We start from the raw sequence: 25307 nt of genomic DNA, 5'->3' as shown, positions 1-25307 counted from the left end.
GCTTCCTCTGCCTGAATTCAACTGTCTGACCATTGCTACTAGAGAGGGAAGCACCTGGGTTCTCAAAGTGGGGAGGGGGGAGGGGGACTCGTTAGCAGATTCCCAGAGTCCTCATCTGGCACTCAAACCTTATTACAAAAACTAAGTCCCAAAGTAAAACCTCAACTCAGAGTATTTGTACACTTTTTAGAGACAAAGGGCATAACCCTCTGACCTAATACCTCAATAGAAAAAAACAAAAGGTATTTGGGACCCTCCTATAAAACAAGTCCCCTAATGAAGCTTCCCTCAATGGGTGGGAAAGATCTTTAATCACATTATTTAGTCAGAGGCACTTTTACTAAAACAAAATAGCAAAAGATCCTAATTTGATTGCCATCAGAAAGACCTTCCTAAAAAGTAGAATCTACTAAATGGAAAAGGAAGTATAAAAGCTTACTGAAGAAAAGAATTCCTTAAAAATTTGAATTGGACAAGTGGGAGCTAATGACTTTTTTGAGACATCAAGAAACAATAAAACTAAATCAAAAGACAGAAAAAATAGAAGAAAATGTGAAATACTTCATCGAATATCTGACCTGGAAAATAGATCCAAGAGAGCTAATTAACAATTACCTGAAAAATCATGATTTAAAAAAAAAACAGCCCTAGATATCATCTTCCAAGAAATTATCAAGAAAAACTGTTTTGGTATTCTAGAACCAGAGGGTAAAATGAAAATTGAAAGAACCCACCAATCACCTCCTAAAAGAGATCCTCAACTGAAAACTCTCAGGAATACTATAACCAAATTACAGACCCCCCAGATGAAGAAGAAAATACTGCAAGCAGGCAAAAAGAAACAGTTCAAATATTGTGAAGCCACACAGGATAACACAAGATTTAGCAGCTTTTACATTAAAGGATAAAAGGGTTTGGAATATGATATTCCAGAGGGCAAAAGAGCTAGGATTACAATCAAGAGTCATCTATCCTGCAAAACCGAGTATAATCCTTCTGGGGAAATAACGGATATTTAGTGAAATAGAGGGCTTTCAAGCATTCCTGATGAAAAGACTAGACCAAATAGAAAATTTGACTTTCAAGTACAAGTTGAAAAAGAAGTGTAAAAAGGTAAACAGGAAAGAGAAATCATAAGGGATTTGATAAGGTTAAACTGTTTATATTCCTACATGGGAAAATGATATTTATAACTCCTAAAAACTTACTCATCATTTGAGCAGTTAGAAGGAGTATACATAGACAGAAAGCAGAGGTGGGAGTTCAATGTATGATTATCTAAAAAACATGAAATAAGGAGATGAGAAAGAAGAATGCATTGGGGAAAGGGAAAGGTAGAATGGGATAAATTATCCATCATAAAAGAGGCCTAAAAGAGATTTTTATTTTTACAGTGGAGGGGATAATGGGGGAAGCAGGGAGGGGAGTATATAAGCCTTACTCTCATGAGAATTGGCTCAAAGAGGGAGTAATATATGCATTCAGTTGGGTGTAGAAATCTCTCTTACCGTACAGGAAAGTAGGAAGGAAAGGGGATGGGAGGGATAGGGGACACTGGTAGAAGAGAGGGCAGTTTGGGGGAAGTAAAAGTCAGAAGAAAAGCGCTTTTGAGTAGGGTCAGGGTAAAAGGAGAGAGATAATAGGATAAATGGGGGAAGTAGGATGGAGGGAAAGACATAGTTGCTAATCATTATTGTTAAAAGCAGTTTTTTACCGTGAGTTTCTGTAAATTGTTCAATTCTCAAACATAGAAAACTGAGTCAAATTTATAGAAATAAGAACCATTCCCCTTGATAAATGGTCAAAGGATATGAACAGGCAGTTTTTAGACAAAGCAAGCAAAGCCTTTTATAGTCGTATGAAAAAAATGTTCTACATCACTATTGATGAGAGAAATACAAATTTAAACAATTCTTAGCTACTACCTCACAGTTGTGTTGAAAGGGACATGGGAAAATTAAGATACTAATACTGGCAAAGTTGTATACTGATTCAACTATTTTGGAGAGTAATTTGGAACTATGTCCGAAGGGCTATAAAAACTATGTATATCCTTTGACCAAGCAATACCACTACCAGGTCTGTATCTTGAAGAGATAAAAACCAAAAAGTCTATGTATACTAAAATATTTATAGTAACTCTTTTATCGGTGGCAAAGACTTAGAAATTGAGGGGATGTTCATCTATTGGGGAATGGCTGAACAAGTTGTATATGATTTTGATGAAATACTATTGTATTTTAAGAAATGATAAGCAAGGTGCTGTCAGAAAAGCATGGACTTACATGAATTGATACAAAGTGAAATGAGCAGAACCAGGAGAACATTGTGCATAGTAACAGCAATGTTATATGAGGATCTAGTATGAATAACTTAGCTATTCTCAGCAATACTATGATCCAAGGACTAATGATGAAAGGTGCTGTCCAAAGAACCGGTAGAGCCGGAATGCAGATCAAAGATACTTTTTCTTTCTTTTTCTTTTTTTTTGTGCAGGGGATGGGGGTTTGTGATTTGTTTCATAGAATGACTTAATGAAAATATGTTTTGCATTGCATGACTGCAGATGTATAAGTCAAATTGCTTGAGGGAATAGAGAGGGAGAGAATTTGGAACTCAAAATTTGGAAAAAAAATACTAAAATGGCTTTTACATGTAATTGGATAAAAATAAAATATGAAATAAGGTAATAAAAAATAAATGAGGAATTCAGAGAAACATGGGAAAACCTGTATTTATTGATGCAGAGAGAAATAATTTTTAGAAACAGGAGAACAATTGTTATAATTATTCCACTAAATTACATAAACGTGAACAACATTGATAGAAAGTTGAATTATGAGTAATTGTAATGATAGTTTTTATCCCAGAGGACATATAATGAAAAATGCCTCTACTAAGAAGAGACATAAGTCTTTGGAGATTAGAATGTTACATACGTTGAGAGCACTCTTTGTGCTTAACTATTTTTCTTTTTTACAAAGTAGGAATGAATAGAGGGCAATTAGAAGCATGCTATATTTAGAAATGATTGACATAAAACCAAAGGCGTTAGTGAAAGTTATTTTTAAAGAGGAATATCCTTATTGATCATAAATTCATAGTGCAAAAAAGTACAGCATCTATACAGTGATTATAGTAGAAACTTCAAAATCCCATGTTGATCAAGGACAGTTTAGAAATAATAAAAGAAAAAGAGCTAAATTTAAGAAATTCATTAATATTGTTTATTCTGTAAAAACTTTTGCTAATGCCCCCATTCACCAGAGAGATAAGAAAAAAAACAAATCCTAGCTTAAAAAAATAGTCAAGGAAATTGAGCCCATGCAGTGGTTATGCCAAAATCAGTTATTGTTGTTTAGGCATTTAGTTGTCTCTTCATGATTCTTCATGATCTCATTTGAGGTTTTCTTGGCAAAGATACTTACAGGAGTTTGCCATTTTCTTTTCTAGCTCATGAGGAAGCTTAGGGTCATATAGCTAGTAAATGTCTGAGGCCAGCTTTGAATTTAGGTCTTCTTAACTCCAGACCTGTCATTCTATCCACTGCACTACCTAGGTGCCCTAATGCCAAAAATATGTCTCCCATCACCTTTCTTTCAGGAGGTGGGTAGATCTTCTGGTTAGTGATTACTTTGAAATCAAAATTAAAGCTTTGGAAGTTGTTTTTTGTAAGAGTTGTTTTTGTATAAATTGTTCTACTTCTGCTGATTTTACTGTCGATTCATACTGTATAGGATCCTCTGAAACATAATTTTATTATGGTGCAATAATGTTGCATTACATTCATTTACTACAGTTTCTGTAGCCTTTTCCTATTGTCTAAAAAGCAATGTAAGATACCACTTTAGAGCCTAGTTCCTTTCTTTTTCCCCATTTTAATCCCCTCTTCAGGTTTCAGGTTCAAGAAGTTTGTTTTGCTTTTGACTTTTCCCTTCCCAGTATTGTACTGCATTCTAATTCTACCTTCTTCTCCCAGCCCCATTTGTTTCCATGGTATTTTGATATATTTCTACATGAATATGCTGTGGTAGGTTTGTGTGTATTCAACTCTCCATTGGCTGTTTCAGATAAGAATGAGGTTCATCTGATACTTCTTTTTTCACTTTTTCCTCGTGTTTGTATACTATGTTCATTTACCCAAGTAACAAGTTCATCCTCTTTCTTCCCCTTTTATATTAGCATATTATTTTTGCCCACTTCAGATCCTTCAGAGCAGAACCAGTCCACTCACAGGACGCATCTTTTTCTTATTTAACTCTCCTAGTGTCCTTTGAGGAGCTAAAGCTTTTGACGGGAAATACATTGTTCTCTTCCATTAGACTTTGTCCCTCTCTTTCTCTCTCTCCCCCCCTGCCCCACGTAGATAATATGTATGTATGTATACTTCCAATGGTTCACATAAATTTATCTTTCTCAGTTTCTTAGGATTTGTGTTTGCATTTCAGAGTTTCTACTTTGCTCTGGTTTTCCATCAGAAGTACTTTGAAAACACTCTTTTCCCTTATAGGGCAATCCTTCTCACCCCTGGATTATGCTAAGTGTTGTATGGTAAATTGTTCTTGGTTATAAGCCTATTTCTTTTGCCTTCTAGAATATTGTATTGCAGAGTCTCCTCTCATTTATATTAGAAGTATTTTTTCTTTTGTGTGGGAGTACTAGATCTTGGTTTTGATATTCCTAGGATTTTTTTTTTAAATTAAAATGTTTTTTAAGTTTTCAACATTCACTTTTATAAGATTTTGAGTTCCAAATTTTTTCTCCCTCCCTTCCCTTCCCCCTCCCCAAGAGAACATGCAATCTGATATAGACTATACATGTACAATTATATTAAACATAATTCCATATTAGTCATGTGGTGAAAGAAGAATCAGAACAAAACTCAAATTTTGGAATGTGGTGAAAGAAGAATCAGAACAAAACTCAAATTTTGGAATTGTCTTAGATTATTGTATTGCTGAGAAGAGCTAAGTCTGTCAGAGTTGGTCATTGCACGGTGTTGCTGTTACTGTATACAGTGATCTGGTTCTGCTCACTTCACTCAGCATCAGTTCATGTAAGTCTTTCCAGGTTTTTCTGAAATCTGTCTGCTCATCATTTATTATAGAACAATAGTATTCCATTACATTCATATACCACAACTTGTTCAGCCATTTCCCAGTTGAGAGGCATCACCTCGTTTCATAATTCTTTGCCACCACCAAAAGAGCTGCTATAAATATTTTTGTACATGTGGGTCCTTTTCTCTTTTTTAATGATTTCTTTGGGATACATATCTAGTAGTAGTATTGCTGGATCAAAGGATATGCACAGTTTTCTTCAGGAGATAAATAGGCAGATTCTGTTTATCTTTGCTTTTCCCATTGGTTATAATAGATTTTGGTAGTTTTCTTTTAAAATTTCTTAAATTATTGTTTCCAGGTTGTTGTTGTTTTTTTAAATCATGTTTTTCAAGGTGTAAAATGATTCTTAAGTGCTCTCTCCCTGATCTATTTTTCAAATCATATGATTTTGATAGCAAATCTTTTGATTTTGTTGTAATATTTTTTGCTGCTTCATTAAGTCATTGATTTCTGTTTGGTTTGTTCTATTCTAAGGTGTCTACTTTTTGGATTAGGTTTACCACTTTCTATTCCATTCTGTTTATTCTTAATAGCTTTTATTTCATTATTTTTCTTCTGCTTTATTCTTGTAGGTTGTAGGTGTTCATGTAGTCCTTGTGTAAAGTACATTTTTCTTTTGAGGTTCTGCTTACAGGTTTTATGAATTTACTCTCCTTTTGGGGGAGTCTCTAGATATAATTTTTGATATCAATTTGTGTCTTATTGGTTTGCTCAGCTCTTTACCATTGGTTCCTGAATTGAGATGTGCCCCTTGTGCATTAGGCTGGGATGGTCAGTTCTCCTGCATTGCCTGGCTTCATGCACTGACATCTGTTGTCTGGGTTTAGGACCCCTAGGTCTCCGAAGTTATGAGCACTGGAGCTTCAGGATCCTCTATGGTGTTTTGACTGTGAGAGACTTAAGAGAACCTTGGGCCTAGGTTTGAGAACTTCAGCCCTGCTCTGTTCACAGTCCATTGCTGATCCTCAGTGCTTCCAAGGTCTCTATCCTGTGGTTTTCTGATTATCTTGTGATAGGGGAGCTCTTTGTAGTTACAGACTACGTGTATTGTGTCTTTAATTGTGCTGCCCCAGGCTAGTGGGCCATTTTGTGCCATTTTAATATGGAAAAATTTATTTTGTATAGTTTCTCATTTTATTTCTTGATTATTATTAGGTCTGTTACAAACTTCAAGGGTTTGTTGGAGTATACATGTGAGAGCCAGGTAGTCAGCCTCCTGTTCAGGAATTTATCTTGGCAGGAGTCTACCAAATAAATGCATTTAACTCAATTGTGTGCTGTTAAGTTAACCTAGCCTTGTAATACCATAGAATCTCTTTAGTAATATAATTAACCTAAACAGGTCTATGTAATTAAATCAATAAAGAATGCATATTATTACATCGTTTTTTGGGGGGGGGAGGAGGGGAGGTAGCCTATTGGTATGGTCCATCCATACAGTTCCCTTGTGTAGATACTGCCAGTGGACAGCATCTTAACCCTGAGTTGAATAAGAGTAGAAGACTGGACAAGATTGCATTTGGGAAATTGTGTAGAACTTTCAATAATCCTAAACTGCTCCCTACCTCAGAATCTATCTTTTTAACACCATTGGTTCTGTGGTAATACTGAATGCCTGCAAGTCATTGAATGATATCATGACCTGAGAAAAATCACCATTGCAGGTAATCTAAAGAGAAGACTCATAGGTGGGACTAAGTAGACTGTCACCCAATGCCAGTTATACCTGATTCTCAAAAAATAGCGTAAAAATATCACTGAGGTCAGATATAATTGGAAAAAAGACTGGATTAATGATACGATCAGAGCAAGGCATAACAGAAGTGAAGCCTGAATACTTCACTGAGGTGTCCATGAAGTATATTATCCCAAAACCAAAACCCAAAACTGGTCATTGTGTTGGGTATATATATTTTGTGGAGGATTTATGGAAAAACATTGGTAAGAATCACATAAGTGGAAAAGATGTAGATGTGTTACAATCTGCACCAAGGGGGTTAGGGGAAGGGGGAAGAACACTAGTATCAAGAAGGGGATTGAGTAAACTGTAGTGCTTCTTAAACGATGGGGGTAAAAGGTTTCTAAAATTAATTAAAAATCAAATGCACAATGAATCTAAGGTGTTTCTGGCAGTGCCTGTTTGTGTTGCATTGAACAACTTCATTGGAGTGTTGGTTCTGAAAACAAAAGCTTGAGCACTCTGTGCACTTCCTATGTCCCCAGGCCACGTAACACCAACTATACTGCCAAAAGGCGTAACAAGTGGAAAAAATTTAAGAAGCCATGGATTAAAAAGTATATTAAGATAACTATAAGCTTAAAATCAAGAACCCCAATGAAACATTTCCAAAGGTTCCCATTTGTATCCCCCTTCAGTTTAATTATAGATTTCCACCTATTCCCTGTAGTGCAGTGTTAGAATTTTTAGCCAGGGATAGCTTTCCTCTATCTGCCTGTATGCTCTCTATCAGTGTACCTCCTGGTAACTTCATTCTTAAAACAGGGTGCAGGGTTGGAGATTTTATTGTGATGAATTTAAAATGTGACTCTTTATACTTGTGTGTTTATTTGGTTTGTGTGGACTTAAAAAAGATCTTACATTCAGTTTTATTTTTATATTTTCCTGAGAAAATTGTAGAAGAATTTACAGTATAATTAATATAGTATTATTTTCACAGAGAATCAAATAAGAAATAGGAGCTTTGCTTGGGGTAGATAGTACAATGATACCTGACAACAGAGAAAACAAGAGCTGTTCATTTCATTTCTGATTTTGTTTCTGTTTCATTGCAAAGGAGAGAGACCTTACATTGGAAATATAGAACAAAAATGACCTACTGAAAGATGATACCCAAGAAAAGTAGAGAGATAATAAGAGAATACCTTGTTGCCTTTGATGAATGCAGTCACCTAAGCCAGTTGTATGAAATCCTCAGGTCCTAAAATAATTGGCAGCTGTTATTACTGAGCCATAGTTAGTGATATTTGGAGGGTTGTGGAAATGCAGAGAGGTAATAAAAAATTGGAGAAGGATAAATGTTGTAATTTTTTAAAAAGAGAAAAGAACAGACTGCAAGCTAAAGGTTGATGAGCTTGACTATGATTCCTCAGAAAATTCTAGAATGGATCATTAAAGAGATAGTTGGCCAACATCTTGACATGGAAATGGTGTTTTAAAAAGCCACCATGGCTTCATCTCATTTTCTTTTTTGACAGATGATTAAATTAGTATTTAAGGAAAATGTGGTTGTAGTTCAACTATATTTTAGCAGAGCTTTTGATAATATAACATGTGATACTAATCTTATGGAGAAGAGGTTGAGATATGGGTTGATGATAATCCAACCAGGTGGATTCAGACCTAGTTAAACGGCTATAATCTATCTCCTTTGGTATCTTTCAGGGATTTATGCTTGACCCTATACTCTAACATTTTTATCAGTGATGTAGATAAAAGAAAAGATAGTATGTTCATCATATATGGAAAAAACATAAAACTGGAAAGGATAACTAACATAGTAAATAACAGTTAGGATACTAAAGGATTTTGACAGGCCTGATGTTGGGTTGAATCTAATTAGATGAAATTCAGTCGAGATAAGTCTTGTAGCTGATGCAGTAAATCAAATTCACAAATATAAGATGGAGGAGGTTTAGTCCTGAAAAAGATCTGGTGGTTTTAGTGGATTGCAATCTGTGTGAGTCAGCAGTATGATGTAGTGGTCAAAAATAGTCAATATGATGTAGCATTAGAGGAGCATAACTTCCAGGAATAGGGAGGTAATGCTCATACTGTACTTTGTTGTCATCTAACCTCATGTGGAGTATTCCATGCTGCGGGCTGGTCGCGGGGGCTGCCAATTGTGATTGCTGAAAGATCGTGAAAGAAAAGTAGACATGGGGCCAGGCGAAGAGTTGTAAAGGACAGCTCTCATTTATTAACTGGATAGCCAAGATTTATGTAGGTTATTACAGGCAAGCAAGCAGAATTGTTCATTGTGAGAACAGCAGCCAAGGTCATTTCCATGAGAACATTTTTAGATTATTTCTTATACTGTCTAATCTAGTTCCTCCTGGTGAGATAGCCTCAGAGAGGCACGGCCTTGGACAGGACTTTCTCATTCTTGTATATCTGAGAGTGGGGATGGTGAGCCAATTGTCCTGAAAAGTTAGCCTCTCATGTTAGTACAAGTCTCAAGTAAAACCTGGGCAGTGCCTCACATTCCGGACTACATTGGCACTGGCCCTCTACAGTTGTGCTCAATGGTTTAAGAAATACATTGATAAACTGGAGAGTATTTAAAGGAGGGTGTTGTTTGCCTTCATTTTTGAAGCGTACCAATGACATCATGGGTGAATTGAGTTTGACAAAATCATCAGCCTCGCTCTCTTCCCCAGTCATTGGAGTCCAGTGGCAGGACCAGAGTCAGTATGATTAGTGAATGGCCTGAACTCTGAGTGCACCACAGCGCCTGCTTTAGCTGCCTTCATGGTTGTTGAAACAAATTATTCTCATCTGCCTGTTCTGCCAGGGAACATCTTCATTATGCTTTTGGAGTAAACACCGTACTAAGTCACCAACAGGTTTGAGGCCTGTTGGTTACCCTTGCCTTGCTTTAGCCCCTTTGCTGAGATGGTTTACCAGGTAACCAAAATGATGAGAAGGGCCTTAAGTATATAACATATGATGATAAATAGATTGAAGGAACTACAGATGTGTAGCCTGGAGAACAGAAGACTCAGGAGGGGATATGACAGCTATCTTCAAGTATTTGAAAGGTTGTCATGTAGAGGGGAGGGACCAGACTTCACGGAAGTTGCAAAGAGACAAATTTAATATCGATAGAAGGAAAAACTTATTAAGAATTAGAGCTGTAATGATCCACCTGAAGGTGGTAGGTTGTCCCTTCTTGAATGTCTTCAATTAGAGGCCAGTTAATCATTTGTTGAGTGTGTGATGGTGGAAACTTTAGAATATGCTTGGCACATAGTGGATGCCTAATAAAATTTTTTTGAGTTGAATTTAATCTCTAGGATGAAAAGGTTGAAAATGGTTATTTCTTAGGTCCCTTTCAGATTTAAAATTCTGTCATTCTAGATCATCTTTGACATGTTGTGTCCTTTAGTATAACAGACTTCATGGATTGTTTTGGTATAACAGACTTGTTGGATTGTTCACAGTTTTGTTATTGTTACTCTTGTTTTTGGTCTGGAGCTGTGGTTTTGTTGGATATGAAGAACTCATGGTATGGAAACTTCTACCAATTTGTCAGCCACTCCTATCTAAGTTGTAGTCTTAGAAAGTTTTACTTATCACTAAGGAGTTAAATGACTGGTTTATGTTCTTGGAAGTAATAGGTATCAGAGCCAGCGCTTGAAGTTTTCTTAATCCTTGCCTGGCTTTCTGTCCCATCTCAACACAGAGCTTCTTATGTAGACTTTATGTAGAGTATTTGTATTCTTATATAGAGTGTTTGTTTTTGTTAAAATATTTAAAAGGTGTATTTATCCTAAATCTGCAATACAGTTTTTGAAGATCACACTAATAAGTTTTTCAGATACCTTAAATCTTAAGCTTATAATTATTTTTTAAAGAATAATTTTCATTTAATTTTTCACTGTAATGTCATGTGAAAAATTGCTGAAAAATACAGGAGTATAAATTCTGCAAAATGTTTTAAATTCATCATTTCATTTGTGCTTTTAAACAACCCTGTGAAGTAGGTATTTCACTTTTTATTCTCATTTTATAGATAAAAAAGTTGCTAGGTGGTACAGTGTGTGAAACACTGATTCTGTAGTCAGTAAGACCTGAGTTCAAATACAGCCTCAGACGTTAACTAGCAGTGTGACCCTAGGCAAGTCACGTAATCTCTGCCTCACTTTCTTCATCTGTAAAATGAGGATAATAATCACCTTCCTCTTAGGGTTATTGTGAAGATATAATAAGGTAGTGTTTGTAAAGCACTTTGCAACCTTAAAGTACTATATAAATGCTAGTTATGATGAAGAAGAGACTGACTCTCAAAGGGGTCGAGTAACTTGATTATGATCATGTCGTTATGAGTATTTGAAGTGGTGTTTTAATACTGCTCTTCCAAGTTCGACATTCTTTTTTTTTTTAAGTAAATAGTATTTTATTTTTTCCAGTTACACAGTTTTCAATATTTATTTTATTTTTTTTTGCAGACAGTTTTACAACAGATATTTGTTAGATGTATTAAAAAAATACATGATGAGTGTAGGTCATAAAATCTAGTGAACTTAGTAATGCATACCCATTTTATGTTACACAAAAGACTGAAGGTTGCAATTTGTGCATGCTTACTATAAACATTTTTACCTGGGAAAGCTGATGAATATTTTCTTATAAATGTTCATCACCATGATAAAAGACAAATATGTGAAAACTGCAAGGTCCCTAAAATAGCAGTTAAAGAGTTTATGTGACACTATCTGATCAAAAATGCAAAAGATAGACCTTCCCAGAGTTTATAACAGAACAATATCCTTCACAAGCTCCTCCATGGCTTTCTTCCTTGTTTGATAGCCTTACTCCATTATTGTGGTTCTCACTTTTCCACAGTTCAGGGGTTTGAATGATCTTTTCCACAAGTGCATCAAAGGCACATTGTACACCATCACAGGTTTTTGCGCTAGCCTCTATAAATAACATGGAATGTTTCTGTGAAAATTTCAGCCCTTTATTTCTATCAACTTTATGGTTTTCCTTATCAATTTTGTTTCCAACTAGCATTTTTACTATGTCATTTCTCATGCATTATGTTTCCAATTCATTTAACCAATTATCCAGCTTAACAAAACTATTTCTTCTTGTGACGTCATAAACTAATATAGTACCTTGTGTACTTCTGTGATAGCTAGCTGTCAGTGTTCTGAAGTGCTCCTGACCTGCTGTATCCCATATTACAAGCTTGGCTTTATTTCCATTAACTGATATAGTCTTCACCTTGAAGTCAGCACCAATTGTTGCTGCAAGCTCTGGATCAAAAGTATCATCTGTGAATCTCAACAGAAGGCTAGATTTTCCCGTCCAGCGATTAGAATCTTCAGGGTGGTCATTACGTCCTCAGCCATCCTGACCCGTGGTAGCAGCTCCTGAGCCAGCTGGCCACTTCACTCCTGTGCTTTCCCCTTCACTGAGGGGCAGTGACCGGCATATGGGTGAGTTACTGCCGGCTATAGCTGCCCTTTGGTTTTGTTTTTTTTTAACCGAGGCTATTTGGGTTACTGGTGAAGCTTGCAAAAGTCATCTCTACCCTCCACCACCTGGATACAATTCTCTCTATGTTCATTTTTTAAATAAGATTTTGAGTTCCTAATTTTTCTCCCTCCCTTCTCTTTCCCTTCTCAAAGAGAGCAAGCAATCTGATATAGATTATGCATGTGTAGTCATGTTAAACATATTACAATGTGAGTCATGTTGGGAAAGAAGAAACAGAACAAGAAGGAAAAACCACGAAAAGCAAAACCGAAAAATAATGGAAATAGTGTGCTTTGGTCTGTATTCAGACTCCATAGGTTTTTCTTTGGATGTGGATAGCATTATCCATCCTGAGTCTTTTAGAATTGTCTTGGATCATTGTATTGCTGAGAAGAGCTAAGTCAATCATAGTTGATTATCTTGCAGTATTGCTGTTACTGTGTGCAATGTTCTGGTTCTGCTCAAAGTCCAACATTCTTACCATTAGGCCATATTACATTTCTTGCCAATTTATGCATTCACCTTTTGTGGAAGGAGCACTATCCTAACTTCTGCCCTGCTGTGCAAGGCTGGCTTCTGAAAAGGTATTGAGGCCATCTTCTAGACTCAGTTGACTCAGGGAACTAAAGACTCAGGCTGTTGACATCACTTCCTTGTTACTTGTCATGAGGAGCTCTGATATTTGCCTGGTGGATCATGCTGGGCACCTCAGGCAAGAGAGTTTGCTTACTTGATTCTACTGGATTATGTCCTCAATGCCTATCCCTGTTGAATATTATTCTTTTACGTTGGCTAAAGAAATCTCCTTTTGTTAATTGCTGGATGACTTAAGAGTGTTTGAGTTTTTTTCAGTAATCCAACTCTAACTGAAACAAAATGAATTTCAGTAGTATTTTAAAATTATTTCAGGATATTTCACAACGATAATGATATAGAAAAATATATCACAGAATAGTGAGATAAAAGACAACGTAATTTGGGACACATTGGTAAGGCATGACCAGCATATATAGTAATTGTCTTTGTAATACTTGTCTTTGTAATACTCATTCTCATAAATATATATTCAGTATATGAATAATTAATTTGGTGGGAGCATCTTTTGTATTCTTGCATGAACCCTGTGTGTCTTGATAATAAAAAAAGTTTGATGTGTAAAGGTCACAAACAGTAGCTTTTGAGTATCCTACAACTCTGTAGGGTTTTAATTTGTTTAGGAATTAGTTATTACACAGCTAGTAAGCATCTGAGGCTGAATTTGAAGTCTCATCTTCCTGACTCTGGATCGTTGCATTATCTACTGTACCACCTAGTTGCTTATAATGGACATATTTACAATTCCTCAGTTGACTGGAAGGTGTGGAGAATATGAAATCCCATTTTGCTTTGTTAAAAGCATTTGATTAGGTAGAGCAAACTGCCACCTCAAAGGCTTGACTCTCTACCAACAAGATGTTTCTTGTTTTGTATATCAAAATAATTTAATATTCCTTGAAGAATGCAACAGCAGAAATAATCCTGTTCAGTTATCCTTTAATTATATCATGCTTATTTATTTTATATTTAATCAAGTAAGGCATGAAACAGGAAAATGTATACTTACCACAGGTGTTCATCACTTTGTTGAAGGAAATCCTTCGAAGAGTTGAAGTTAAGGAAATATTCCCCATGTATGGTGAGATTCTTCAGATGCTCCTTTTTGTAAATGAAATAGTATTAGTGAATCATGTCCTACAATATTGCAGAGCTTCCTAGAAGATACTTGTAGTAGTTCAAAAGTATTTGACCTGACCATTCATACAAAAAAAAAAGACCAAGTGGATAAAGAGTATCTATTATCCATTCAAATTCATTCCATAATCTGGATCTATAGCACTTGTCCTCAGAATGTGTGATTGCATCAGACAGTAAGTTCAAACTAAAATTGAATAGGAGGAAATTGTAAAACTCCAGGTTTCTCCCAAAACAAAGGTCCATATTTTTAGTAACATTCTACCATTGTTGTTGTATACCTGCAAAACTTGGAATACCACATTTATTTTTATTTCTGAACTTAAATAAATAATATACTGAAAGTAATGGGTAAGTCCCATGGTTGATATGATCTAGCTATAATTTAAAACCAGTGAAGAGCTTGAGAGAAGAATAGGAGTCCTTAAGGGAAATGTGTGCTGCAAAGAGCAGATATGGTGCTTATGTGGTAATGGAGAGAGGGGTGACAGAGGGCTTCATTGGTATCCTTGTAAAATTAAAAAACACAACAGAAACCAAACAATCCTTCCAACATGTTGAGTGACATTCTCTGTGTAGAACTTGGAGAATGTGGACAAGAATCACCTAAGTTGGGCAGTGAAGGATGAGTATCTCATATATCCATTTAGAAGAGGAAGCCTGTCTCATGAATTCTACTTCCAATCATTCTTCACTTTTTCTTCACTTCAAAAAAAAAGTGATCTTATTTTTAAATCATTTAAACATTTGAAACTCAGTGTGTTAACATAGTGTAATATACTGGTCTAAATCTATATTCCACCAAACTCCTTTGCAATATTCTTGTTAATTTTTGTTGAAAAGGAAATCCTTGTTTATCTAGTTTTAGTTTGCTCTATTCCAGAGAGGTGGCTTGACAAAGTTGGATAGATAACTGATCTGGAAGCCAGGAAGATCTGCGTTCAAGTGTTGCCTCTGACACATGATGGCTTTGTGACCAGGGGCAAGTCACTGAACCTCTCAGTACTCTGGGTAACTCTCTAAGACTATAAATTGCAGACAAGATGTTTCTGGTAATGGCAATTTCCTCACAAATATTTATTTATGAAATTTATGAAATCCTAGGTTCAGTCCCTATCCCCAATCTATCAAAATATTTTTTAACCAGGATTGTGTAATTTTTTTGATAATTACTGCTTTATAATATAATTTGAAATCTGGTACTCCTGTGCTCCCTTCATTCCTTTTTTTCATTATTTCCCTTGAAAGTTTTGCCGTTTAATTACTCCAAATGAATTTTGTTATTATTTTGTCTAGTTAAATAAAGTAACCCCTTTTAAATTTGATTGGTGTAGCTAGGCTAAAAACGTCTAAAAATTAAGTAGAGGTCTATCCTTAATTTAGGTAGCATAATCCTATCATTTTTCTTTATTATTTTAGCATGGCCCAAACATGAATAAAGAAAATTATATCTACATATGTGTATACATACACATGTATACATATACAACCGTACACACATTTATGTGTCTATTAATGTTGAATAAGTTTTGTGTTCCTTAATTTTTGTAAAATGTTATGTTGTATTTAAATCCTGAGTGTGTGAGTATCCATCTGTCTGTCTGTGTCTGTGCCTTGACGGATTAACTTTGATGTCTTATGGTTTTTATAGTTTTATAGTTAGGTGTTTATTAATGAAAAATGCAATGCATGAAAATCAGATGATGGGATTAGTCTCTTCATTAGTAGATTTCTTGTCTTTGTTTTGTCAAATAACTTTCAAAATAGAAACATAATTTCCTTCATTAAGTGGCACTAAAAAATTTCGTTTTAACTTGGTGTGGAATATATATGCAGCTAAAAAACTTGCTGCCCTTCATAAGCCTGGTTCTGTCCTTACCCAGTGTCTCAGACTGTGAATTATCCTACAAGATCTTAATGCCATTTTTCATATGAATCCAGTGAGGATTGCAGCAATTTTGCTTCTACTTCTGAAAAGGAGCCTCTTAATCCTGAAAATTTTGTAAGACTGCATGGTAAATGGCCATTTGAAACATGAGCCCCAAGTTTGTGGGTAATTGTAATTTTGACTGGAATTCCTTTTTTCTTCTGTTTCTTTGTTGTTTTTCTTTGCAGTTTATGGAAATACTAACGATTTCTGTGGATTTAATTTTTATTGTTACTTTATTGAAGCAATTAATAATGTTTATTGATTTCTTTGCTGATTTTTATAGGTTTTATAGGTATAGACCAAAGTATTCTTTGCAAAAAAGGAATAATTTACATCCTGTTTGCTGATGTTTACTTAATTTCTCTCTGGTTTTCTTTCTATAGCTAATATTTCTGCATTATGTCAAAAATATTTGGGAGAAGATGCATTCTTGTTTTCCTTGTGACAGTGTTTCCACACAACAATAATGCTGGCTCTTGGTTTTAGAGATCTACTTTTGACATCATTAAAGAGTAATAATCACCTAACATAACATAACATAAATGAGTACTGTGTCTTGTTGAAGACTTTTTCATTTTTTGGATAAAATCATATGGTTTTTGGTGTCTGATTAATATATAATTTATAGTGAGAGACATCATGACATTGGCTAGAGAATAGATGAAAGTCAGGGAGACTTGATTTTAAGTTAAATTTTGCCTTTTGACACATACTGGCCATGTGATCATGAGCAAATCACTTAGCTTTTCAGAGCACCATACAGCTTTCTAAGATTATAAGTTGCAGAATAATTATGTTTATATTTGTAAAATAGTTTTCCTAGTGGTAAATTCTCTATAGTAGTGATGTCACAGATCTAGTACCTACAAACTTGTTAAGATAACTTATGCTAATTTTTGGCATAAGTTGGTTATTATGAATTAGTTTTTGATCTTTTGCTATCTTCTCTCTTAAAATTTCTTATCAATATTAATGAATGATATTGCCATGTAGTTTTTGCTTTAGCCTTCCTTTTTTGGACATCAGAATCCTTTTTATTTCATAATAGATTTCTATAATTTTTTCATTCCTTAAATGAATGCAGAGGTTTGTTTCTGTGACTGTTGCTTGCTGATCTGAATTAGTAGTTAGAATATTATACAAATATGCTAATAGATTTTTTTTTTTTAAGAGAAAAGGGAAAGGAAAGTAGGAAAGAGAATAGAAAAGGAAGAAGGGGTAGAGGAGAGAGAGACAATTTGATGTCAGTTATATATATGAAGTCATGCAAAACATTTCCTTATTAGCCATGTTGTGAAAGAAAACATAAAACAATAAAAATAGAGCACAAAAAATATACTTCACTCAATGTTCAGAGTTCATCAGTTCTCTTTTTGGAGGTGGATAGCGTTTTTTATCATGGGTCCTGTGAAATTGTCTTGGATCATTGATTTGATCAGAGTTGCTAAGGCTTTCACAGTTGACCATCCTTGCAATACTGCTGTTAATGTGGACAGGGTTCTCCTGGTTCTGCTCACTTCACTTTGCAAGAGTTCATATAAGTCTTACCAGGTTTTTTTGAAACCATTCTGCTTGTTATTTCCTATAGTCCAATAGTATTTCATCACAATCATATACCACAGCTTTTGTTCAGCCATTCCTCAAATGATAAGCATCCCCTCAATTTCTAATTCTTTGCCACCACAAAAAGAGCTGCTATAAATAGTTTTGTACAAATAGGTCCTTTCCTCTTTTCTCTTTGGGATCCAGACATAGTAGTGATAATTGAAGGTAGGCCCTTAAAGGGTTTGCACAGTTTTATAAGCCTTCCCTGGGTATAGTTCTAAATTGTTTTCCAGAATGGTTGGACTAGTTCACAATTGTACCAGCAGTGAATTAATGTCCCCATTTTCCCATATCCCCTCCAGCATTTATTTTCCTTCTATGTCATGTTGTCTTATTAGCCCCTCTGATAGGTGTAAGATGGGTATGTCAGAGTTGTTTTAATTTGCAGTTCTCTAATCAGTAGTGATTTAGAGCATTTCTTCATGTGACTCTTGATGGCTTTGATTTCTTCTTCTGAAAACATCCTTTTCATATCCTTTGACCATTTATCAACTGAGGAATGGCTGTTTTATAAATTTGACTCAGCTTCCTATTATATTTGAGAAATGAAGTCTTTATGCTCTGAAGTTTTTTCCCCAGTGTCCTTGTTTTCCTTCTAATTTTGAATGCATTAGTATTGTTTGTGCAAAAGCTTTTAAATTTTATATAATTAAAATTATCTATTTTGCTTTCTTAACCCTCTCTGTCTGCTATTTGGTCATAAACTCTTCCTTCCCTTAACCACAGGTACGTTTTTCCATTCTCTCTAGTTTACTTATAATATCACCCCTGATGTCCAAATCATTTATCTGTTTTGGCTGTATCTTGGTATGCGTTGTGACATGTTGATCTGTGCTTAGTTTGTGCCAAATTGCTTTCAAGTTTTCTAGCAGTTTTTGTCAGATGTTGAGTTCTAATCCCCAACGCTTGAATCTTTGAGTTTATAAAACACTATGCTTTCTTAGCCAGTATCAGATTGTTTTGATGATTATTGCTTTGTAATATAGTTTGAAATCTGGAACTGCTAAGCTACCTTCCTTAATCTTTTTTCCCCATTGATTCTCTTGATATTTTTGACCTTTTGTTCTTCCAGGTGAATTTTGTTACTATTTTTTTCTAGCCTTATAAAATAATTCTTTGATAGTTTGGTATGACCTTGAATAAGTAAATTAGCTTAGAAAGAATTTTCATTTTTATTGTATTATCTTGGCTTACTCATGAGTTACTAATATTTCTCCAGTTATCTAGACCTGTCTTTATCTGTGTGAAAAATGTTTTGTAATGGTGTTCATATAATCATATAATTCATATAATCCAAGTTTGTCTTGGCAGATGGACTCCTAAGTATTTTATATTGTCTGCAGTTATTCTAAATGGAATTTATCTTTTGGTGCTAGGTTTTGTTGATAATATATAGAAAAGCTGATAATTTATATGGGTTTATTTTAAATACTGTAATTTGCTGAAGTTGTTAATTGTTTCAACCAGCTTTTTAGTTAATTCTCTAGGGTTCCCTAAGTATATACCATCATCTCAACTGCAAAAAGTGATAGTTTTGTTTCCTCATTGCCTATTTTTATTTCTTTATCTTGTCGTATTGCTATAGCTAGCAATTCTAGTAGATTATTGAATAATAGTAGTGATAATGGGTATCTTTGTTTCCCTTGTGATTTAATTGGGAAGGCTTCAAATTTATCCCCATTACAAATAATGCTTGTTCTTGGTTTTAGATAGATACTACTTATCATTTTAGGAAAAGTTCCACTGATTCTTATGCTTTCTTGTGTTTTTAATAGGAATGAGTGTTGTATTTTGTTAAAACCTTTTTCTGTACCTATTGACATAATCATATATTTTTTGTTGTTTTTGTTATTTACATAATCAATTGTTCTGATAGTTCCCTAGTATTGAACTAGTCTTGCATTCCTAGTACAAATTCCACCTGGTTATATTGTATGATCTTTGTGATATAGTACTATAATCTCCTTGCTAGTATTTTATTTAAAACTTTTGCTTCAATATTCATTAAAGAAATTGGTCTTTTGTTTTCTTTCTCTGTTTTTGCTTTCCCTAGGTTAAGTGTCAGAACCATATTTGTCCTAAAAGGAATTTGGTTAGGACTCTTTCTCCTTTCTCTACCTATTTTTTCAAATAGTTTGCATAGTATTGGCATTTATTGTTCCCTAAATGTTTAGTAGAATTCACTTGTAAATCTCTCTGGTCATGGGCATTTTCCTCAGGGAGCTCATTGATGGCTTGTTCAATTTCTTTTTCTAGGATCGAGTTATTTAAGTATTCTGTTTCTTCTTATGTTAATCTGGTCAATTTATATTTTTATAAATATTCATCCATTTTACTTAGGTTTTTAGTTTTACTGGTATATAATTGGGCATAATAATTCCTAATAATTGTTTTAATTTCATCTTTATTGGTGGTCTATTCATTCTTTTCACTTTTGATACCGATAATTTGATTTTCTTTTTTTAAATCAAATTAACCAGTGATTTATTTATCTTACTGTTTTTTTTCCCCATAAAATCACCTCCTAGTTTTATTTACAGTACCGTGGTTTTCTTTCAGTTTTATGAATCTCTTCCTTGCTTTTCAGGACTTCCATTTTGGTGTTTAACTGGCAATTTTTAATTTATTCTTTTTCTAGATTTTTTTTTTAGTTGGATGCCCAATTCATTGATCTGCTCTTTCTCTCTTTTATTGATGTACACATTAAGAGATAGAAATTTTCCCCTATGTATTGCTTTGGCTGCATCCCACAATCTCTTTCTCTTTCTCTTTAATGAAGTTATTATTTCTGTGTTGTTTGACTCACACATTCTTTAGGATTAGACATTTTGTTTCCAATTAACTTTAAATCTATGCTTCATGGCTCTTTATCAAATATAATTTTAATTGCATTATGTCCTGGAAAGGATACGTTAACTATTTCTACTTTCTTGCATTTGGTTGTAAGGTTATTATGCCCTACCTAATACATGATTAGTTTTTGTGAAGGTGTTATGTGCAGGTGAGAAAAAAGTATACTCTTTTCTATTCCTGTTCAGTTTTCTCCAGTGGTTTATCATCTTTAACTTTTCTAAGAGTCTGTTCATTTCCTTGGCTTTTTTCTTATTTATTTTATGATTCGTTTTATCTAGCTCTGAAGGGGGAAAATTGATTTCCCTCATTAGTATAGTTTTGCTATTTTCTCCTGTAACTCATTTAATGTTTACTTTAAGAATGTGGATGCTATATCATAGAACCATTGTCTGGTTCTTTTAAGCAAGATGTAATTTCCCTGCTTATCCCTTTTAATTAGGTCTGGTTTTGTTTTTTCTGAGATTATGGTTGCTATCCCTGATTTTTTCACTTCAGTTGAAGCTCTGACCCCTTATTTTAAAGCTATGTTTGTTGCCATTTCAACTGTTTTTCTTATAAACAGCTTATTGTTGGATTCTAGTTTCTAATTCATTCTACTATATGCCTTCATGTTATGGATAAATTCATCCCATTCACATTCACAGGAATACTAAGTGTGCTTTTCTCTCTGTGCTTTTTTTCTGTTTATCCCTCTTTCTCTCTTTTTATCTTGTTCTTCCTCTCAAATCTGTTTTGCTTCTGACCACTGCCTTTTATCTGCCCTCCTTTTTATTTCTCCTCTCCTTTCCTCTTATTTCTTTCCTCACCTACTTCCCTATTGAGTCAGATAGATTTCTATTACCAGTAGAGTATCTATCTCTCTTTCTCTCTGTTTTCACTCTTTGAACCAATTTAGAGGTGAGTGAGGTTCAGATGTTGCGCCTGTCAACCACTTTCCCCTCCACTGTAAAAGCTCTTACTTGCATACGAATTTTACAATTTTACCTATTCTTCCTCTCTTTTCCTCTTGGGCATCTCTCTTTGTGGCCTAGGTTTGTTTTTTTTTTTTTTTTATAATATCATCCCAACTTAATCAACTCACTCCCACATCCACTTTCTATGTAAAATCCTTCTAATTACCCTAATAATGATAACGTTCTTAGAATATACATGTCCTTTATTATTAGTAATGCATAAAATTTTTATATAAGATTTTGTGAGGTTTTAATTAAATGATACAAAGGAGTAAAATTGGAGCTAAGGTTATAATTGAGAACAACTGCCACATTTTGAAATTTTTATGACAAAAGTGGTTACTTGTATTTCTATTTTGTAAGATTAAAATCTTGCATGTAATATATATACATATATATATTTCTCAGGTCCAATGATGCATCAGCAGCCTCCTTCACAACAGTATAATATGCCACAGGGAGGTGGTCAGCATTATCAAGGACAACAGCCCCCAATGGGAATGATGGGTCAAGTTAATCAAGGGAATCATATGATGGGTCAAAGACAGATTCCTCCTTACAGACCACCTCAGCAAGGTAATAGAGATGTTTTCTTGATTATTCTATAGTGATAAGTGTAAGGATTTAAATTGTTTTCATTTCTAATTAACTTTTCAACTTAGAACATAATAAGGCAAAGTTGGGCTTTTTGTCTCCAGCACTTTTTTCTTCCCTAAAATATAACTAAAGAGCATTAAGTGGATTTGAACTTTGTGGTACACGTTTCTTTCTTAGTTGTACTTATTTAAAGAAAAAAGTAACATCATAAAAGTTTTTATCACAAATTAATGTACACTAAAGAATTCTAAAAATCTATTTTATTGCAAAATTCCTCAAACACCAGAAGAAAATAAAACAATTATATGTTCCACCTTTTTGTAATTCTTTTTTATTGTCTGTTACTTTTTCTTGCCACAAGATTCTGTATTGTTGATATTGTACATATATTATTTTGATTAACTTTAGTGTATAAGGAGCCAAGTAGAAAATCTCCAAAATGTGTTTGTGTATATCTGTGAAATTATAGAGCCATTAAAATGTCTGAAATGCCAAAAAATGGGTTGGGGAGTCTACATTTGAGAAATGTATCTCAAGATCAGATTAGAAAGAAGCCTTTGATAACAGAGAAAACAAATTATTTACATCTTGACTGGTTGTGGTTTTTCAGGCCCACCACAGCAGTACTCAGGCCAGGAAGACTATTATGGGGACCAATACAGTCATGGTGGACAAGGTCCTCCAGAAGGCATGAACCAGCAATATTACCCTGATGGTAATCTCTCCTAATGTTAACTTTCCCATTTTCTATACCTGCCCAATATTAATGTAGACAGCTATTAAAAATCATTTTAATGGGGTGAAAAAGTTAGCAATCTGTTTCAATAACAGATAGTTTTTAAAATAAAATAAGTCAGAAATGTTTACAATAATTTAAGACACTAAGGATAATTTATTAGAACTAACTTAAATTAGATTTTGTGTAATATGTACTTCCACATTTGTGCCATTGAGCTTCATGTTTTATCATTAGAATTTCAACAGATAAAAAGGGATCCTTTCCTCTACATTCTCAATTGTTAATTTCATCCAAAGCTGTTTTATTATATGGACTTCTTGTATTCCATTGTATGTACGCATAGAGACTACAATTTTTGAATAAGTTATTTACAAATTGTATCATTTTAGTAAATTTTGCCTGCTGATCAGGAACTGTGTATAGATATTATAGTTGTCATCTGACTAATTCTGTAGTTTTGGTTTATTGAGTTATAGAAATTCATGGCACAGTTACTCTGGTATTTTTGAAGAAGAGATAGGGAGTCAGAAAGGTTGTGAGACAATTGGTAATACAGGTGTTTCCTGCTTTAAGAAAGCCCAATGAGTATCACAATCCAAATGTTTAAGGTAGATAAATTCAGAAATAATTACTCATATCAAAAAGAGTCTTCACTTTATAATAGGTTTTACTAGAGGGTACCTTTGAATAGTAAGCTCCTTTTTATTATATTTACTTGACTTAAGAGATTTAGAAGGAAAGAAACTTAAAACTAAAATACTTGGGAGCTTCTAAGAATAGAAAGTAAAAGTATTTCTGAAATTGTAGTGGGAAGTAAATGGGAAAAAATGTAAATGGAACATTTGACTCAGTGTATAAAAATTTATTGGTAACATAGCCTATTGCATAAAGCGAGGTACACTAGTAATGAATATCATTGTACTGATGTAGTATTTTGGCACTAACTACATAGGTAAAGCGAAGTACACAGTTGGAAAAGTTATCAGATGAATTGTATAATATCTTATACTACACATTTAGTAAATAATTATTATTGTTTATAATTATCCTTATAGTGATAATGGTTAATCTGATGATTGATTGGGTAATTAATGTCAGGAAAATCCCATTTTTCCATTATGATGTGTTTTTTGCTTCAGTTAGCTAATTGACTCATCTTTTTATTTTTATGTATAGATATAAATATAGTATGAAACTTTAATGGAAAAGTTTCATTATATAGTATATAAGCTTTTCAAGAAATATGAAGTCTACTTTATTAAATTATATATGTTAGGATAACTTTCATTATAGTAAGCCAAAATAATAATTTTAATACATTTGAAAATTATTTTTAAATAAAATGAAATGATTCAGTTGAGCACACAAAAAGCTTTTGCATGGATCCAATTTATTATTTCAGTAGTATATTTAATAAAATCCAGTTCTCTTTCATAGCATACCTTCTTAAATCTGAGATTTGTATTGCTCTGTTTTTGACCTGCTGCTTAGAAAAGATAGAAGCTAATCATACAAATACCAAATTTTAAAAATACTGAAGATAACCTGTTTTAGTGTTCTTCATTAAGGATTTTTGGTTAAAAGTGTATTTTTGCATAGATGCATTTTTACATGTGTGTCTGACATTTACACGGACCATTTATTCTTTTAAGTTCAGTAATTATGTTAAGCAGTATTGGACATTTTCTATTATTTCTGAATATTTATGCAAATAACAGCATAGGTATTTCTAAGGTGGTTTTTCAGAACTTTGGAACGCACAGAGCAGTGCAGTGAATATAATACTTATAATTCCCTGCCCTTATTTAGTTATTCTTCCAAAATTTCAGCATTTATTTTAGCTACCTGAGAGGTTGTGTTATCTGTGCATTCCTTGTTAAGGGCAGTTGTGAATTCAGGAATATTTTTTGGTGCTAGTTTCTTGTAATCTTAGAGGAGAAATAAATTGTCTTAAAACAACATACTGGTTGGGTATGCTTTGAGTTATTAAGGTAGAGGTAACTGAATCTCTGTAAAAACTGTAATAATTTTGTAAAGGTTGTATGTGAAAAATACTTTGAAAAACTTTAGAAAAGGAATATATTTTCAATTCCTAATGCTTTAAATGGGAAAATATAATGTAAAAATTTTGTCTTCAGTTTCTTTCAGGGGAAAAAAAAACGTTATGAAGCTCTGTTATATTTTGTATTGTCTTTAGCATATGCTGTGGAATTGGAGATCAGCAGAACAGGTGTTTGACAAAATATGATAATTGCTTCCTTTGTTCATTCTAATTTAATTCAGGTTATTTACATGTGAAAGACCTAAATGCTTTCATTCTTTTTTTAATGGAAGATAAAGTTTTTTTGTCCCAATGAGGATTATCAGAGGTTTAATACTGTCCCTTTCTGTGGTGTTTCTAAAACTACTGCTTTTTACTTTAAAAAAAAAATCTGCACGTTGACTCAATATGAAATTCATATTGGTAAATATTTGGCTAATGCAATTGAAAAAATTTTTTTTATGTATTTCCAGTTAAATTTTTTTCATTTTATATGAAAGTTTAAATATT

The 25307-nt window shown here is 33.8% G+C and overlaps 1 protein-coding gene and 1 pseudogene across 6 annotated transcripts in view; one reads left to right on the top strand and one right to left on the bottom strand.

Annotated features, from left to right (window-relative positions):
- The window catches only part of SS18 (SS18 subunit of BAF chromatin remodeling complex), a 98764-nt gene that overhangs the window by 59096 nt on the left and 14361 nt on the right, over positions 1–25307 (top strand). For all 6 annotated transcript variants that reach the window (XM_072604443.1, XM_072604442.1, XM_072604444.1 and 3 more), the window contains 2 exons: positions 21829–21996; positions 22628–22732. In XM_072604443.1, coding sequence (XP_072460544.1) covers positions 21829–21996; positions 22628–22732 — 273 coding nt within the window. The remainder of the gene's footprint in view (positions 1–21828; positions 21997–22627; positions 22733–25307) is intronic.
- LOC140501151 (ras-related protein Rab-18 pseudogene) lies at positions 11534–12236 on the bottom strand (annotated as a pseudogene).

The sequence above is a fragment of the Notamacropus eugenii genome, chromosome 4 (genome assembly GCF_028372415.1).
Source record: "Notamacropus eugenii isolate mMacEug1 chromosome 4, mMacEug1.pri_v2, whole genome shotgun sequence".
NCBI classification, from domain to species: domain Eukaryota; kingdom Metazoa; phylum Chordata; class Mammalia; order Diprotodontia; family Macropodidae; genus Notamacropus; species Notamacropus eugenii.
This window is presented reverse-complemented; position numbering and strand designations above follow the sequence as displayed.